A 16130-nucleotide genomic window follows, 5' to 3' on the forward strand; every position below is an offset into this window, starting at 1 on the left:
AAGAAAGAAAACGCGGATAACTTTTGCGCGCCACGCAATCGCTACGCCGTTAATCCCCGCGGGGATTAACCTTCACGTGCGCGCCACGACGCAATTTCCGGTGACGGTGTGATTAGGGCGGAACGTATAACTTCTTCGACGCTAAACGGCATTTCTAACTTTTGATACGCGCTCGTTGCTCCGCGGCAGCGTCGATTTCAAGCGTGTGCCGCGTTTCGACATTTTAGGAAATTGCCTCGTCCGCGTGCGCGATATGACGCGTACATTTTCCCCGTCTATGAAAACTAAATACCGTTTTATGCAAACTTTCACGTGGAAATTCCAATTTTCTCTAAATTGTTACGTTTCGAACAAGTTGGCGAAGCGCGCGGCCGAATCGGCGCTCTTGCACATAATTGCTCCGCTCACTGTTCTTTATTTTAAACAATCGCGCGTTCTCAATTCAGTGTGAATTCGATATGTGAAATTTTATTAGATTCCGTTGTAAAGTGCCCGTGTTAGAACCGTTTTTCTATGAACCACATTTCGACAGACTTCGCTCGTCCAATCTTTTATTTTCTGCGCGCTCCCACGAGAGAAACGTATATAGATTTTCTCAAACTTCCTTGTACGATTCGAGATAGGTTTTCGCGGTGCTTAACATCCCAAGAGCCTAATTTGTTCAAACGATGCGCTCCGGGAGTCGTTAAACCACGTGCGCAAGCGCGTCTTGAAAATTATCATAATTACCGCTCGCCTTTACTTACTGCGGAACGGCGGCGTCATGCGTAACAAGTGCGTTAGCGTTTTTTTTTTTAAGTTTGTGCCTCTTCGTCAAACTAATTCGGTCCGAATTTTCGCGCAAAAAATTCCGGTGCAAAAATCTCTCTTCCTCCGTTTCTTCTAACGCGCGCGCGCGCGCGTTCATTAACTCTCTTCAATTTATTAATCCTATCCGCACTGTAATAAACTGCTAATTCCATTTCGGACTTGAGAGGTGCTTCGCTGAAAATGTTGTCGAAATGTTACAACACATACACACACACACACATCCGGTGTGTGAAAATTCATGCAACGTGGCGGGCAATATCGCGCCACTCGAAAGAGGCGATGAGGCATCAATCTAGTTCGCGACCCAGTTGCAAAAGTTTAGATGGAAAATCTGCTCAATTTTGGTAGCGCGTCTATCAAACCGGCTTTGTGAAACCGGTGTGGATCAAAATCCCCACCGGTTGTTGCAAAATCTCTCGAGTGCTCACGAACCGGTAGCGCCGGGAGAAGCCGGCGCGCGGCAAAATCTACTGACAGATTTTACGATACAGAAAACCGCCACCAAAAGGCATCTTTTCGCATTGCACTTTACCTCATTTCCCCACTTCTGTCCCATTGTTTCTGTTTCGTCTTCGAATTTCCTTTTGTCTTCGCCGACTCTTTCTCTCCCGCTCATTGTTGTTTTTCACGTCGTTGTGGCGTTTCTTTGACGTGTTTTCTTTGTGAGTGTGTGTTTCAAAAACCCCCGGATATAGAAGATACAGTCACCACTTAACACGCAAGAACCTTGTGTTCTCTTGTTACTGCGTTTCGGCAAAGTGGACGAAATGGAATCTTTTCTTCGGTCTCGAAAAGAGATTTTTATCAACGACACAAGACGTCACGTGGTTTTTTACGTAACTTGTGACTTGTTCTTCAAACAACCTTTTAAGTATCTCTAAGTAAACACCGGTAGGCGAAAAAGAAACATTTGTGCAAACGTAAATAAACCCGCACATAATTTTCTCGTGCATCTTTGTCACAACTTCGTCACCGCTTAATGATGATGTACTGTCACGAGCGATCGATAAAATTCCGCACAGCTTTGAAGATTTTCGTTGTGAAAAATTCGATTGATGAAAAAGTGGCTTTTCTTGTTGCCCCGAACTCCATCGTGTTTTCTCCGCTTCCGGGGCATCCATCTCCTCCAATTTTGTAATTAATCATTGACAAAGCCCATCGGTATCTCTTCCGCGCGTCTAACGTCTGACGAAACTTTTCCTCGCAACGATCACACACGCGAGGATCAGACACTTGGAAACTTTCGGCGGGTCACGTCGAACATTTATCTCGAAAACGTCGATACACCTTGTAGTTTCACTGAGAATTTTCAAACGTTAGTAGAACCAGAGTCTTTGCGATGTTTTTTTTTTCTCGTACGACACACTTGTGTAACCAAATATATCCAAGAATGTAAATCCAGTTACTTGTACGAACGTCGAAAACGTCTGTTAAAAAAAAAAAAAAAAAAAAAAAAAATCAAAGTTTCGATTTTTCACACGAACGACATAACCGTTTGAAACCGTTCTCTGAAGTTAGAAATTGGTGTAAAGCTTTTTACCAGTTTATACCGCACAAAGAGAGATTGTTCGATCAATCATTTCGAACATTTGACAAAATGTGTTTGCAACTCTCCCCACGTAATTAATTCGCGAACACTTCAAAGGTCACATTTTACGTACCAATAAATGTGTGTAAAATTAATAATTCCTCTCGGATATAATCGGCGAAATGTTCTCTCTCTTTACACTTTCTAACTAGAATTGTACAAACACTTCAACAGTTAGGTGCATAAAGTATTCCATGTAAAATTCATAATTCCGATTAATGTAAAAATTAATGTAAAACCAATTTTAAGTGTTTCCAATCCACCGTTTTAGTGATCAATTTGTTTTTATCGGTCACATCAATGAAAAGTATTGACTTTCTAAGAGAAAACAGTTTTTTTTTTGACGTTACCTTTTTAAACTTAATATAACTTTCTATATTTGTAGCGGGTGTCGGGGGAAAAAAAAAAAACACGTGTGTTTGATTTTTTCGAATTGTGTCTGACGTCGACGGAAATTATGCGCGGCCTACAGCATCCGCGCCTAAAATCCGCGTGGACAACAATGTCGCGCCAAACTACGCTCGATTGTGTTTAAAAATGCGCGCGAACTAAATTTGCATAACATCAAGCCGCCATAAATTTCGACCGAGAGGTACATTGCGGCCGCGTATTTCATTTAAAACCGAATAAATACGGAGAAAATACGCGCGCGCTGCTCCGCTTCGCCCGGAGTTACGTTTTTGTCGTATTATCATGACAAAAGACGTGGCGTGGGTGGCCGCGCGCGCGCCGCTTTTCATTTCCAACGCGAAGGGACAACGTCGCGTTGCAAATGACGACGTAAGTAAGACTCGAGTGTAAATAAGAAAGAAAGAGAATGACGACGTTTCTCAACGATATCCCGAACACACGCGACTTGAAAAAAAAAAAAAAAAAAAAAAAAAAAAAAGACAAAGTACACATCGATCCCAGATGTTCCAGCTCGCAACTTGGATCTAATAGCAAGGAACTAATTGGTCAGCTTTCCTCGGGCCCCGCACCTTCCCCCGCTGACCGGCAATTCCCGATGTTATTGGCGGTTTGCCACCCACCGCGAACGCACCTTGTCGTGGTCACGCCTGTCGATCTCTCATCGAAATATCTGCGCGATACTCTCTCACGCGATCTGTGCACGATCGCGTTTCAGCGAAGCTTCAAACAAATTAAAGACCGCGAGGCGTTATTTTGAGCCAAAAAAAAAAAAAAAATCAATCAATCAATTACAGCAGATTAATCAAAGAAACGTTTCACTTCATCATGTGTTTCTTTTTCATTATTCCGAGAGAAATTGCTTCTTCGCCAAACCGAGATCGACATTCGCGTGTTGACACTCGCGTAATTAAATTCGACATAAATTTATATTTGCCCGGCAATTTTGCTCGAGATGCATCCGCACGAGCGCGCTTCCCGCTAATGAATCTCGTCTCGTGTGTCGATTGCCGCGACACACGTGATATCCGTTCCTCCGGAAGCATCGACGGACAGAGGTCTCTTCGTAGTACTTTCTGATCCGTGCGCGGCAATTTAACGGCAACGACAATTTGTTCGACGAGAAAGAGAGAGAGAGAGAGAGAGAGAGGGAGAGAGAGAGAGAAAGTCCACTGCCGCACTCCGTTGGAGTTTCAGGCAACTTAACCAACGTATACATGCATCAACCTTAATGACTCATTGTCAAGTCCCTTCTCGCGCGCTTCCACGTCGTAATGCTTCCCCCAAACTTGGCGAGTAAATTCGCGACGCCACGGCTTGTTGGCTTTACTCACGGAAAATTAAGCACAATTTCCCGCGCGTCCCTCGCGTTATCATTGCGGGAGTGAATGCGAGAGATGAGCGATATGCAATTAATAATCGCTCGCACAAGGTTGCGCCGCTGTGCACAAACAAGCTACATTTACCAAGCTTTCGTTCTTGCTTCCTCCCGCACAGAGGGACTCTACTAAACGACCCTTTCAATCGCACATAGAAATGTTGGCGCGCGCGGCACCCTGAACACGACTCCATCAAGAGGCGTTTCATTCCCTGGATGTGGTATATATAGATTCAGTGAGTGACAATTCGCAAACTCTCGCGCGCGGCAGCTCGATCGGTTGCGGTCAAACAACCGTCCGTCTCATTCGACGGGCAGGAAAGGGGGGGTATTGCCAATGGCGCAAGTTTCCGATTCCGGGACGGGCATTAAGATAATCGAATTTTGCCGGTCACTTCGAAGGCTGCGACGCGGTAATGGAGTTGCCCGGGCGACTTAGTCCGGGTTCGCCAAAGTCGGTCTAACGCTGCGGCTGCTCCACACTCCTTTCCCTTCGCGTCCTCCTCCTCTCTTCCTCCCTTTCCCCCCCGCGCTGAGCCGCGCACAGTGTCTGTTACACGTTCCGAACTTTGCCAGCTAATCCCACCCTTGAGAATCTCATTGGGGACAAGTGGATTCTACTTCTATGATGAGATTTAACACTCGATTATTCGCGGTTGTCCACACTCAATCAAGCGAGAGTTCAAACCGTACCCCCTTGTGTGTCTTCCCTAGAATATGCGGGACGTGTGCGCGCGCGCGCGCGCGCGACCATCGCGAGGATTCCGTCGGATCGTTTTCTCTCTCATGGTCGTTGTCATTAATATCACATCGTCGCCTAGGCGGGTAATTCTCATCGCCCATAAATCATTCTCTCGCACGCAGTAGATTGTTCGACGTTCTTCCGTGATGTTTTGTAAATATGGTAGCTCGTAGAAATGTGTGTGTGTGTGTGTGTGTGTATATATATATTATATATTACGTCGAATCTAATACCGACGATGTTTGTCGCAACAAATGAGAACGCTCTCATCGGGAAAAGTGGTAAGCAACAATTTCTCGCATGACATTAGAGGTATTTGCAAAGAGTGCGAGTCGAGAGAGTTTCACTCACAACTCGACGACGTTCTGTTAGATCTCGAATCGTCCCAGTCTCATGATGTTTAGTTTTTCTTTTCTTTTTTTTTCTTTTTTTTTTTTGCGACAAAAGCAATCTCCACGCGAGATCGCGTCTCGAATTTGGAATTGGGGCGTCGTCAAAATCGGCAGATTTTGATCGCGGGTATCGGAATATTTTGAAGCTTCACAGGAAAATCACCACACGCGTTAAACTCGAAGGTCTCCTCGAGAATCTTTGGATTTCTCGCGTGTGATTCCGCCACACACACGTTTTGTTCGGAGAAATCATTCCGGAGAAAACAGTCCGAGCGATTTTGTATCTCAATTTTTTACTCGCTCGTGTTGGACGTGAGACGATTTTACAATACAATGTAAGTCCGCTCTCTGGGTGTGTCTTAAATCTCCCCCATCCTCCCCCCCCCCAAAAAAAAAGAAACAAAAACAAAAAAAGAAACAGGTTATAGACACACGTTATAAGCCCGCACGCGTTTTGCGGGACACGCAACACGTGATGATGTGTAATCTTTTTTCGACCTGTCCGTCCGCAGGAGTGACCATTCTGCTGTCGCTGACAGTTTTCCTGAACCTCGTGGCAGAAAGCATGCCGACGACTTCGGACGCTGTCCCTTTAATAGGTACTTATGACCGCCGAGCAACCGGTAACTTGCATCTGGCAAGCGTGTTTTTCTTACAGTGTCTGTATATATATACATCCGTATATATGTGTGTACATATATATATATATTTGTAATATAAAAAAAAAAAACCATGCAGGGCGCGCCGCGAGATCATCTGATATGGCTTCTTTATTTACCATCATCGCGCATATATAAAAAGCACTTCACATTGAAATTGCACGGGAGAAAATTAATTGGATGTGAACTACTAATTAATTATTGCGAAAGTGAAACATATCAATCGATGGGACGCAGACTGTGTTTCCGCCATCTTACGTGGTTTGCTCTCGCGCGCTCTCAAAAAAGATATTTTTATTTCAAAGAAGTAATATATAAATAAAACAAAAATATATATATATATATAAATTCAATTCGCGCGAAATCGATTTTTGCTATTGTTCTTTCGTTATTTTGCGCGCGTCGATCAATCGCGAATGACGGCAACAACGTCGCGAGATCATTCGATAACCTCTTCGTTTAACTTAACATTATCGCGCGGAGTCGCACAGCGTTATGCATTTCACAAACATTGAAATGTCACACGTTAATGTGATTTCACCGGAGAGAAATTAATCAGATATATAACACGCAAAAGTGTGATATATCAAATGCCAGTTAATGCAAACGCAGACCGCGTTCCATCCTCACGTCCTCGATGTTTGTTTTCGCGAAAAGGGTATTTTATTTCACAAAGGAACACAAAGGAATGATAAATAAAATTCAAAGCAAACTCATGCAAAATGGATTTTTTTTCCCCGATTGTTCGTAATTTTTGCGCATATTTCCGACAATCAATCGGGGGTTGATGTTGAGAAGAGCGATGCAACGGCGCGCCCTGTGTGTGAACGTGTATCCCCGACCCCTGTCCTCCTTCTCACGCCTCTTTTGTCCTTTTGCGCAATTTCCCAGAAAACCTCGACGAGAAGAAGTAACCAGACGGTAAGGTGGAAAATCGAAGATGAATTACGAAGGTGGTTTTTTTCTGAGAAATGCGAATCAAGCGAATCGATTCTCTCTATCGTTCGGATAATGACAATCGCTCAAGAAGGCTCGAGTTTGCGCGCTAGTCGAACGCGTCGACTTAATCGTTTTTTCCTCGATCGAACGGCCGAGCGGACGAATCTATCGTTTTTGAAGGACCGCTCGAGTCGAATGAAGAACATAAAGGATTGCCGCGAAAATCAGGATTATACGTTTCCCGAGTGAGAGAGAGAGAGAGAGAGAGAGAGAGAGAGAGAGAGAGAGAGAGAGAGAGAGAGAGAATTCGATAGCTCTCTTTTTCCTCTCTCTGGGATCTTTTCTCTCTGCGACTATTCCGTATTTCGTCCTCTTAATTTTTCTCCTCGTCCACGTTTAATTTCGCGAAATCGCGAGAAGTAGTTGGAATAGTTTTTTTTTTCTAAAAGATGCTTCAATGGGACTTTGTCGGGCTTATATCGATTCTTAAGTTGTTTCAACGAAATTATTTGTTTTTTTTTGCGCGAGATTGTTAAAGTTTGTCTCGATTATGTGCCAGCTGCAATTCTGTTTTTATTTCCCATCCCGTACGATATATGGAACGTGATTTCTCCAAGGTGGCGAGGAAACCAGCTTTCTTTCTCACAGTGATTTCAGACTGCATGTCACGCGTGTGCAAGTCGGTCGGAGAATATCGCGAAGAAAAAGGAGAAGAAATCGGGTGGATGAACGTCAAGAGCTTCCAAATCCCATCGTCGGTTTATCGCGTTTTAATGGCGGAGAGGAGACCGCATTGAGGGGAGAATCCGACGTCGTCGCTCGGAAACGAATCGTAGATTCCTCGCGCCTTAAACTCGTCAAATTGAATCATCCGGCTTGTATCTTGCCGAGATTGCCGTCCAACTTATAATGCGAAGAGATAACAATATCCTGTCCGAGAGTTGCTTTAAAACGGCGATCGTAAAACGTTTCGTTATTCTCTTTAGTAGAATAATTCGCAAAAAAACCGTCAAGCAGAACAAATATAAAACATCGCAATTAAACGGGAATTTGAAAAAGTTTAAACAAGAAAAGCGGAAAACTTCGCTTTGACGTCTTCCGTGGGAAAATCTCGAGACGTAAAGTGAATTAAAACGCGCGTCGCAATATTTAAATTATTCATTTCCGTTCTATATATTGTTTGTAAAATTGAAGCGAATAATATAAGGTGCTGCCGGAAACGACAATCCGTTTCGTTCGCTACATATATTTATATATACATATATATATATATGTAATGTGTATAAATTCAATTACGCGCGTTTGTTCCCGAAACGACGACACGGAACAGGCTTTCCGAGACTTTTATGTCGTGCAATTTTATTTTTACACTTGCACATCAATAGCGATCGTTACATCGGGATAGCAAGTAGTAAAGGTGTGAATGTCAGAAGTAAAATCCGAACTAAAAAAAAAAAAAAAAAAAAAAAAAAAAAAAAAAAAAAAAAAAAAAAAAAAACGAGAAAAAAAGAAACCAAACCGAACTGCATTTCGTTTCCCCGACGGAAATGGTTAATAAAACAGATCGCGAATTAGATTAATACGTGATTGCGAAATCACTCCGCGCTACGTCGATAAGATTGATTTTTATAGTTACGAGCGTAATTAAATAAGAGCTGACGTCTCCGTTAAAACACACGTCTCGGAAGCAATCACCGTCTTTGATTCTTGCCGTGCCGTGCGAGAAGGTTCAGTTCGTTTGCCAAATGATTCGCGCGTGTCTTGAATGACAATTTGTTTTTCCACCAAATTGTCCCCTCCCTCCCTCTCTCCCTCCGTATGTAACGCCATTTGTTTTGTTTTTTTCCTCAATATTCCTACAAGCTTTGAAATCTCGTAGATCCTGAATATTACACGTTGTGTTGTATTGCGTTCTCCTCCGTTTGAGTGTTGACACACGAGTCTATTACACGAGTCTCTGTTTGGCATCTTTTCCTTTGACGAACGGCGTGCCAACCGCCAGCGAGATCGCAAGATCGTCTTCAGTTCGATGTGATATTTTGTGTAACATTTGTGTGTTTCCCAACTTCCTGCCAGAAGATGTTTCTCGATGTATTTGTGATATCAGTAGTTGTGTTTGTATTGTGTAAAATCCTCCTTTCTTCCCGCAAATTTAGTCTTTGCGACTTTGAAAACAAGAAACCAAATTTTTTCGCTCGTATGTGCGAACGTCGATGATTATACACGCAGATTTCGACAGAACGTATAATTCTGACAATTCGCGTCGGCGCGAGAGTCTGACTGATTTCGATTAAAAAAGTGTCATCACGGGAAAGAAAAGCAGCTCACAATACGAACGATAGAGATCGTCGACGGAAAAACAGGAACTTGCATCTATAAAAAAAAATAAAAAAACAGTAACGCGCGCATCGCATTCGAAATTCGTGCGATTCGCTTCTCGAGACATTTATTCGAGGTTCTCCCTCGAACGAGTTTCAGCAAAATATACTGCGTTTTTTTTTGTGTCTCCTCGAGTTTAACTTCGGCTCAAATAGATACCAGCTGGGTTTCAATGAATTAATTCTCTCATTAACGACTTTCCATCTCCTTTTTGTTCATGTTTGATAACAAAAACAGAAATTCGATTAAAGCGCAAGTCGCAGGATTTAGCGCAACAGACTGTAACCGAACGTCCTGCGCGCGCGGCGCGGCACAAGAAAAATCGATCGATTTTCAGAAGCTGTTCTGTTGTTCGAACGAGAAGAAGAAGAGGAAGAACGAGAATTCTCACATACACACCCACCTTTCCTCACTTCCACCCCCGTTCTCCTCACACACACACATAGGGAAATGTTTTTCGCTATGTATATACTTTCTCTCCCCTGAGAAAGAAAGTTTAATTAAGGTTCGTGGCTGGGATAAATGTGCCGTGCGATACATCTTAAAACAAAACTCCCCGTGAGAGCGGCGCTGAACGCAAATTCGTTTAGTCGCTGTTTCGTTTTCCCGTCGAGTATCTCTTTTTTTTTTCTTTTCCCCGCTCTTCTTCTCTCGGACCCATTCGGCAGTACTTCGCGAACCAAAAGTGTCACGAAGAATAACGTTGATAAAGAACTCTGTTTTAAGGGCAACGTGGAAAGAGAGAGACCGAGAGAGATAGAGAGAGAGAGAGAGAGAGTGAGAGAGAATAAATGATGATTCACGGATCTGCCGCGAGTCGGAAGAGACTCGCCGAGTCATTTCTGTGCCATCCTCTAATTAACAAGATCCTACCGGTGTGAGGAAATTAGTTTTTAGTAGAACGCTTTGATCTCACACAGTCGATTATTCGATTTTCATTAATCGAGATTTGAGGAAAGACTCACCAGTCGGACGCGTCAAGTTTTTTTTTTTTATATCCATTCTGGATATCGGTCGAACTGTAGCGCGAGCGTAACAACGTTTTCTCCTGACATAGATTTTTCCTCGCTCAGCGAGAAACTTTTCTTTCGCGATCTTTTATATACACTAGATAAAAAAGCATAACTTTAAAAGCAAACGCTTTTCAACGCGAAGGAAGTGGCAACAGGTATTAACTGGCGGCGTTTTCAGCAAAAAACACAAAACAAAAAAAACAAAAAAAAAAAAAAAAGATCTGCACTGTTCATCGCGATTAGAAATTCTCCCGTTAATCGTCCCTTCTCGTCGCGCCCCCAAGAAGAATGGAAATTTCCCGCCTTCCCGTGAGTAGGAAAGAAGAGGTATCTTCATTGAACGCGGAGGCGGTTAAATAAAATCGCTTAATTTAGTACAGGAAAACACACACTTAAAGCTCTAACTATATGCGCGTGCTTACTGCCTGCAAGATCGCACTTCTCGGCTCGACGAGAGTTGCGTCGCAGCCGGCCTTTCTTCTTTAAAGACGACAGGATTAATAATGAGACACTCGACGTGCTGTCAATGAGTGGCTCCTGACTTTTTGCTCTTACATCAAACGTTTACATTTCTACTATTTATTTTCGACTGAAAAAAAAAAAAAAAAAAAAAAAACACGACAACGAGCTCGCGAGCAAGCAAAACCTCGAAAAAAAAAAAAAAATAGACGCGATTAAAGACCGCTTACGAACGCTTCGACTAGCGAAAAGATGAAGCGAGAATTTTCATTTTGACACGCGCGATTCGCGAAATTTCTTTACACATTACTGTGTACGCGCGAACATTTCTCTCTCACGTACGAATATATATCCGTCCGTGACAGTTTTAGATGGGAATAAATCGACGCAATGTCTCGGACAATTCCGGATTGTTCGCGTCGTCCGGATGATTTCGTCATTTTGGATTGTCCGCGCGCGCTACGCGAGAGACACGTTCTGTAACCGCTTCGCGGAACGAACGAACGAACGGACGACTGACTCTGCGGCTCTCTTTATGGCTGTGTCTCGCGCGATTAACGCTCAGCCGTTATACGAAACGTATGTAACGTGCACGTACATATGCGATATGTTCACTCGTCAACCAGAGCGGTGTCGCTTCTCGACGAGAATTTTTCGACGAAATCGCATCGTCGCCGTTGCGCCAATTCGCGAATGCTCATGTTCGCGTGTTTGACATCGCGGATAAAACGCGGATTCAAACTGAGGGGAGAGGGAGAAGGGACTCACAGTTGCGCTCAAAATACAGAACTAAAGCGAAACTCAAGCGAAACCCTCTCTCCCCCTTTCCTCTTTTCTTCCCTCCCGTGTGTTGTAAAGTGATATTTGCGCAAATCGAGAATCGATCGGTTGTGCCTGGAACGGAACTCCGAGGCCAGTTCCAATTATCACAAACGTTTCTAATTATCGCGAAACGCCTTGTGGGTTTGTAATTATCGGGGAAGCGTTGAATAATTCGAAATCGACGATAAACGCGTCTTAACGATTGTCGCAAACGCGTCGATTACGCGCGAATGAAACCAAAAAGAAAGCTTTGTAAATTTCGTTAGGCGCTTTAAAGTTAAACAAAATTGCTATCTCGTCGCGAGTCGAATCGTCGTTTTAGATACAATTTTTTCAGCGACAACGATCCGAGAAATTGCGCAAGTGACGTTGGAATTATTAAGCGCGAATTTTTCAACACTTTTTTCGATACAATTGCGGTTGCATTTAGCTTGACGCGCGAACGAAACGCGAGAAACAGCCGACGTGTTGGCTGAAGAGGTTTGTCTAACATCAGATGATTGAATCACGCTAAAAGTTTAAACGTATCTTTAATTACTCAACATATATCCTGGAATATAGGTTCGAACGCATGTTCATTGATTACACGCGCACACGCGAACGCGCGACAAGCTTCCGGCTGTGTTTCCCCAAACGATTCTGTTAGTTCCGCCCGTTACGCCTATTTTCACATCCTATATTTGGCACCAAATCTGTGACCGCGCGACTTGGAATTGCATTTAACCAATATGAAAATCGACAAGGTGACCGTAGCGCGGTCGCGTTAATACCGAAAATCAAATTTGAGTAGATGCTCGGTACAACAGATTTTATACTAATATCTATTGTAACATCTATTGTAATCTATATATTGTAATATCTATTGTATCTACTAAATGTCATACACTTATCTACAATATATATATATATATATATATATATATATATATATATATCGTTATTTGTAATTCAGCAAGTCGGTGTAATTAAATTAAACGTTGGCGAAATCGGTTTCTCGCATCATCGATTTTTCTTCTATTCGGAGCTCGCGTGGCTTAAAATTGACGGATCATCCATAACTGCGACACTAAAAGTGTTTTATATATTTTATATATCGTTTTTTTATATATATCGTAATTTTCCTTAATGGAACTTGACAAATCGGTTTTCGCGTTTAAAATAACGTTAGCGAAATCGGTTTTTTAAACATCGACTTTCCAATTTCACTTTTGTCCGGGGCGCGCTCCGTGACTTAGATCGACGGAATATGATCCATAATGGTGACAAGAAAATAACGCAAGACGGAAAGCCGATACACGAACCGAGGGATCCCCGCTTTATGCTATCGCGCACCTCGCCGATCATCGGCGCGGCACCATGCAAATTTATGCGGGAGCGCACGGGCTATCGCGCAGAATAGTCGGCAGAGAAGACAGGCCTGTCAGCCACGTCGAAGGCGATTGTGCAAGCACCTACCGCATTACTATACATGCCGCGACTGCTATATGCGCCTTCCGATGTGCCGATATCACGTCCGTGCGCCGAGCGATAGCGCGCGCGCGAACACGCCGCGGTCATAAGTTACACGTCTATCTTCGAAGATCGTCGTTTTAACGGCTGACGTTTTTTTTTTTTTTTTTTTTTTAAAGTCGCCTAGTTGCGCGAGACGATGTTCGGTTTATTTTTAAAACCGCCGCAATTTTCAGCGTCACGGCGCTCGAAATCGCTCAGCGTGCGGCCGCATAATTGTTTCTAAAATCCGTAGCGCCCACGGATTTTGAAAAGAATCACCGACGCGCGACGAACAAACGGTCGCGAGAGAAAGAGAGAGGAATGCTCGAGCATTCAAGGAGCGTTCTTTTGTTCAACGCTACGAGCACACACACTCGGAATGCTCGGGAAACTGCTGATCTTAATTTCAATGTTCGTCATTAAAATCGGAGAATGAATTTTATCCCCAAAAATTTATTGAAAAAAAGCTTTTCACGTGTTACAATCTCACGGCGCAATCCCGTGTAATAACGCACTCGCGAGGAAATTGTTAACAATCTGTTGAGTTATCGGAAAAGTTTTCAATTTTTTTTATTTATTTTTAATCGAGAGCTTTATTTTAAATCTCTCTCTCTCTCTCTCTCTCTCTCTCTCTCTCTTTGTGATAATACGATCAAACTAAAAACCCCATTCTGATCTTTTATCATTCTGTAGTGTTGTTATATTCCGGTGTAGAATTTCAAAATTTCTTAACTTTTCCGACAACCCAATATCTGCAGAGGAACAAAAAGTCGTGTAAAAATACGTAATGCATTTTTGATTTCGTTGAAACATCTTGGCCCGCTTATAACGCGTTGAATATATACGACGTTCCATAATATCCTCATCGAACTTTTAGCCGGAAAACTGCCAGCTCTCACTCTAAATTACCAAGTTCTCACCGTTGGGACTTTCTTTTTTTTTTTTTGTTTTTAACCGACTGGCTTTTAGGACGAGTTACATATTTCAGCGCGCGCGTGTTAAAATACGAAACGTTTAATTAAAACTTCACGACGGGAGGCGTATACGTGCGCGCGCGCGCGCGCGCGTGCAACGATCGCAGGCTGCGATACCACAGTATCGAGATGTGACGGTATATTTCGCGCTATTAATTGTCCATTGAGAAGCTCCTTCTCTCTCCGGAGCTGGGAAACTAACTTTCTAATTAGAATATTATCGCCGCGAACATTTCACTGCGAAAACTGCGTCGGTGATAACTTTTATCCCCGACGATCGCGCTCTTGCGCGGCGCGCGATTTACAATTCACATGTATTCTTCTTTAACCCGCATCGTTTCGGGCGTTCCTCCGTTTCTATTCACGACACGAGATCCCGAGGAGAGAGCGCGCGCGACGAACGATGCAAATTTCAATTTCCATCATCCAAGTCCGCGACCGGGAGGGACCGGCGATATTGAATCTCGAAATTCGACGATGTAGCAGAAAAAAAATAAAACTAAAACGATATCAAAAGTTTTCAAAATAAACTAAAAGGGGGGGAGAGAGAGGGGGGAAATGTGTGCCGCCGTATGTAAGCCGCGCGCGATCGATCGATGTACGACTAAGGACAAGCGGCGATTCGAGAAATCTGAATGCGGAATGAGAAACATTTTTTTTTTTTTTTACGAGAAAATCCGTCTCGCACCGATTATCACAAACAAATAATTCAACATTTGTCGCGCGTGTCAGTTTCTCTGTTAAGCAAATGACGCGGCGCGGCGCGGCGCGGCGTGGCGCGAGTAGGTAGGAAAACTGTATGCAGGTGCGATAATTATAACGGCAAACACACAAACAAAGTAACAAACAAAGCGAGAGCGAAACAAGCTGTTTAGTTTATATATGTATATATCATTTACACGACTGCTACTGAAAATGAATGTAGAAATGTAAACTTGCTGCGAAAAACTGAACTTGTTTCATTAAATTTGAAATATTTCTTTATTTTTTTTTATTTTTTTCATTTTTTTTCTGTGCGTGAGTTTTGGATTAAACGTCAGTCAGAGCAAAGTGAAAAGTCAAGAGTTGCGCGAGATACTTGATCGAAAAGATATTTCGATTCTGTCGTTATTTATAAATTTTTACACTACTCGAACGAAAAAATACATATTAACGTTACATCTCCCCCTTCCCCCCACACAAACACATACACACACACAAAAGTATATATTGTTATCTATTTTATTAGAACGGCGTTATGTATTTAATAAACTTTTATTAATGGATATCGATCACAACGCAAAAATAGATTACATCGATGCGCAGCCCTAATTCTGAAAGTGCAGGTCTTATGCTGGTCGCTCAGAGCGCATTATCCTACCAGTGCATTATCGACTAATGTAAATTCAATGCGATCGTAAAGCGAATATTCTGGACAAATCTCCTTGTCAAAAATATTGGCGGAAATTTTATTGCCACAACCGAGTGATTCGATTTGCGTCGTTTTAATAAGATCTGTCTGTGTGAATTCGATTATTATCCGTCGACGGGAGTATCGCGCGAGTTACGAAATTGTGTTTTAGAAACTTTATCGAGTTCTCGCAAGTTTAAATAATCCCCAACTCTTGTGTCACACAGAGAGACAGGGGTTTTTTTAGTTCGATTGTTTATAGCTGTTCGTCGTGTTCTTCCGATTAGATCGTATTCTAAAAAAAAAAAAGACACACACACAGCTTTCGTATTTTCTTTCCGGTTCGTTTCCCTCGATACGAATGCGTGTGTACGCGCGCGTCACACACGCGACACACACAGAGAAACGACGGCGGTTTATTTCTTGCTCTCGGTGAAATTATCGGAATAATCGATTCTCTCGCATCTTCGCGCGTACGGATGGATGAACGTGGGAAAATCGCGCAGGCAGAATGTTCTCTCCACATCTCGCCTCGCGTTCGGCTTGCTCCGCATTTTCCTAGATGACGTTCTGCCAGGAGAAGGGATCGACTTCGCAAATATATCGCGTTCATCCTTGCGCAAGGAGCGCGATTAAATTAATGCCAAGCCAGTAAGGACAGGTCGTCGTCTTGACACGAGATAAGA

General features: G+C 43.0%; 1 protein-coding gene across 2 annotated transcripts in view; it reads left to right on the forward strand.

Annotated features, from left to right (window-relative positions):
• The window catches only part of LOC109858063 (neuronal acetylcholine receptor subunit alpha-7), a 209969-nt gene that overhangs the window by 135875 nt on the left and 57964 nt on the right, over nucleotides 1-16130 (forward strand). For both annotated transcript variants that reach the window (XM_020434952.1, XM_020434951.1), the window contains exon 9: nucleotides 5831-5917. In XM_020434952.1, the coding sequence (XP_020290541.1) occupies nucleotides 5831-5917 (87 nt within the window). The remainder of the gene's footprint in view (nucleotides 1-5830; nucleotides 5918-16130) is intronic.

The sequence above is a fragment of the Pseudomyrmex gracilis genome, unplaced genomic scaffold (assembly GCF_002006095.1).
Source record: "Pseudomyrmex gracilis isolate BER0280 unplaced genomic scaffold, ASM200609v1 scaffold_185, whole genome shotgun sequence".
Lineage (NCBI taxonomy): Eukaryota > Metazoa > Arthropoda > Insecta > Hymenoptera > Formicidae > Pseudomyrmex > Pseudomyrmex gracilis.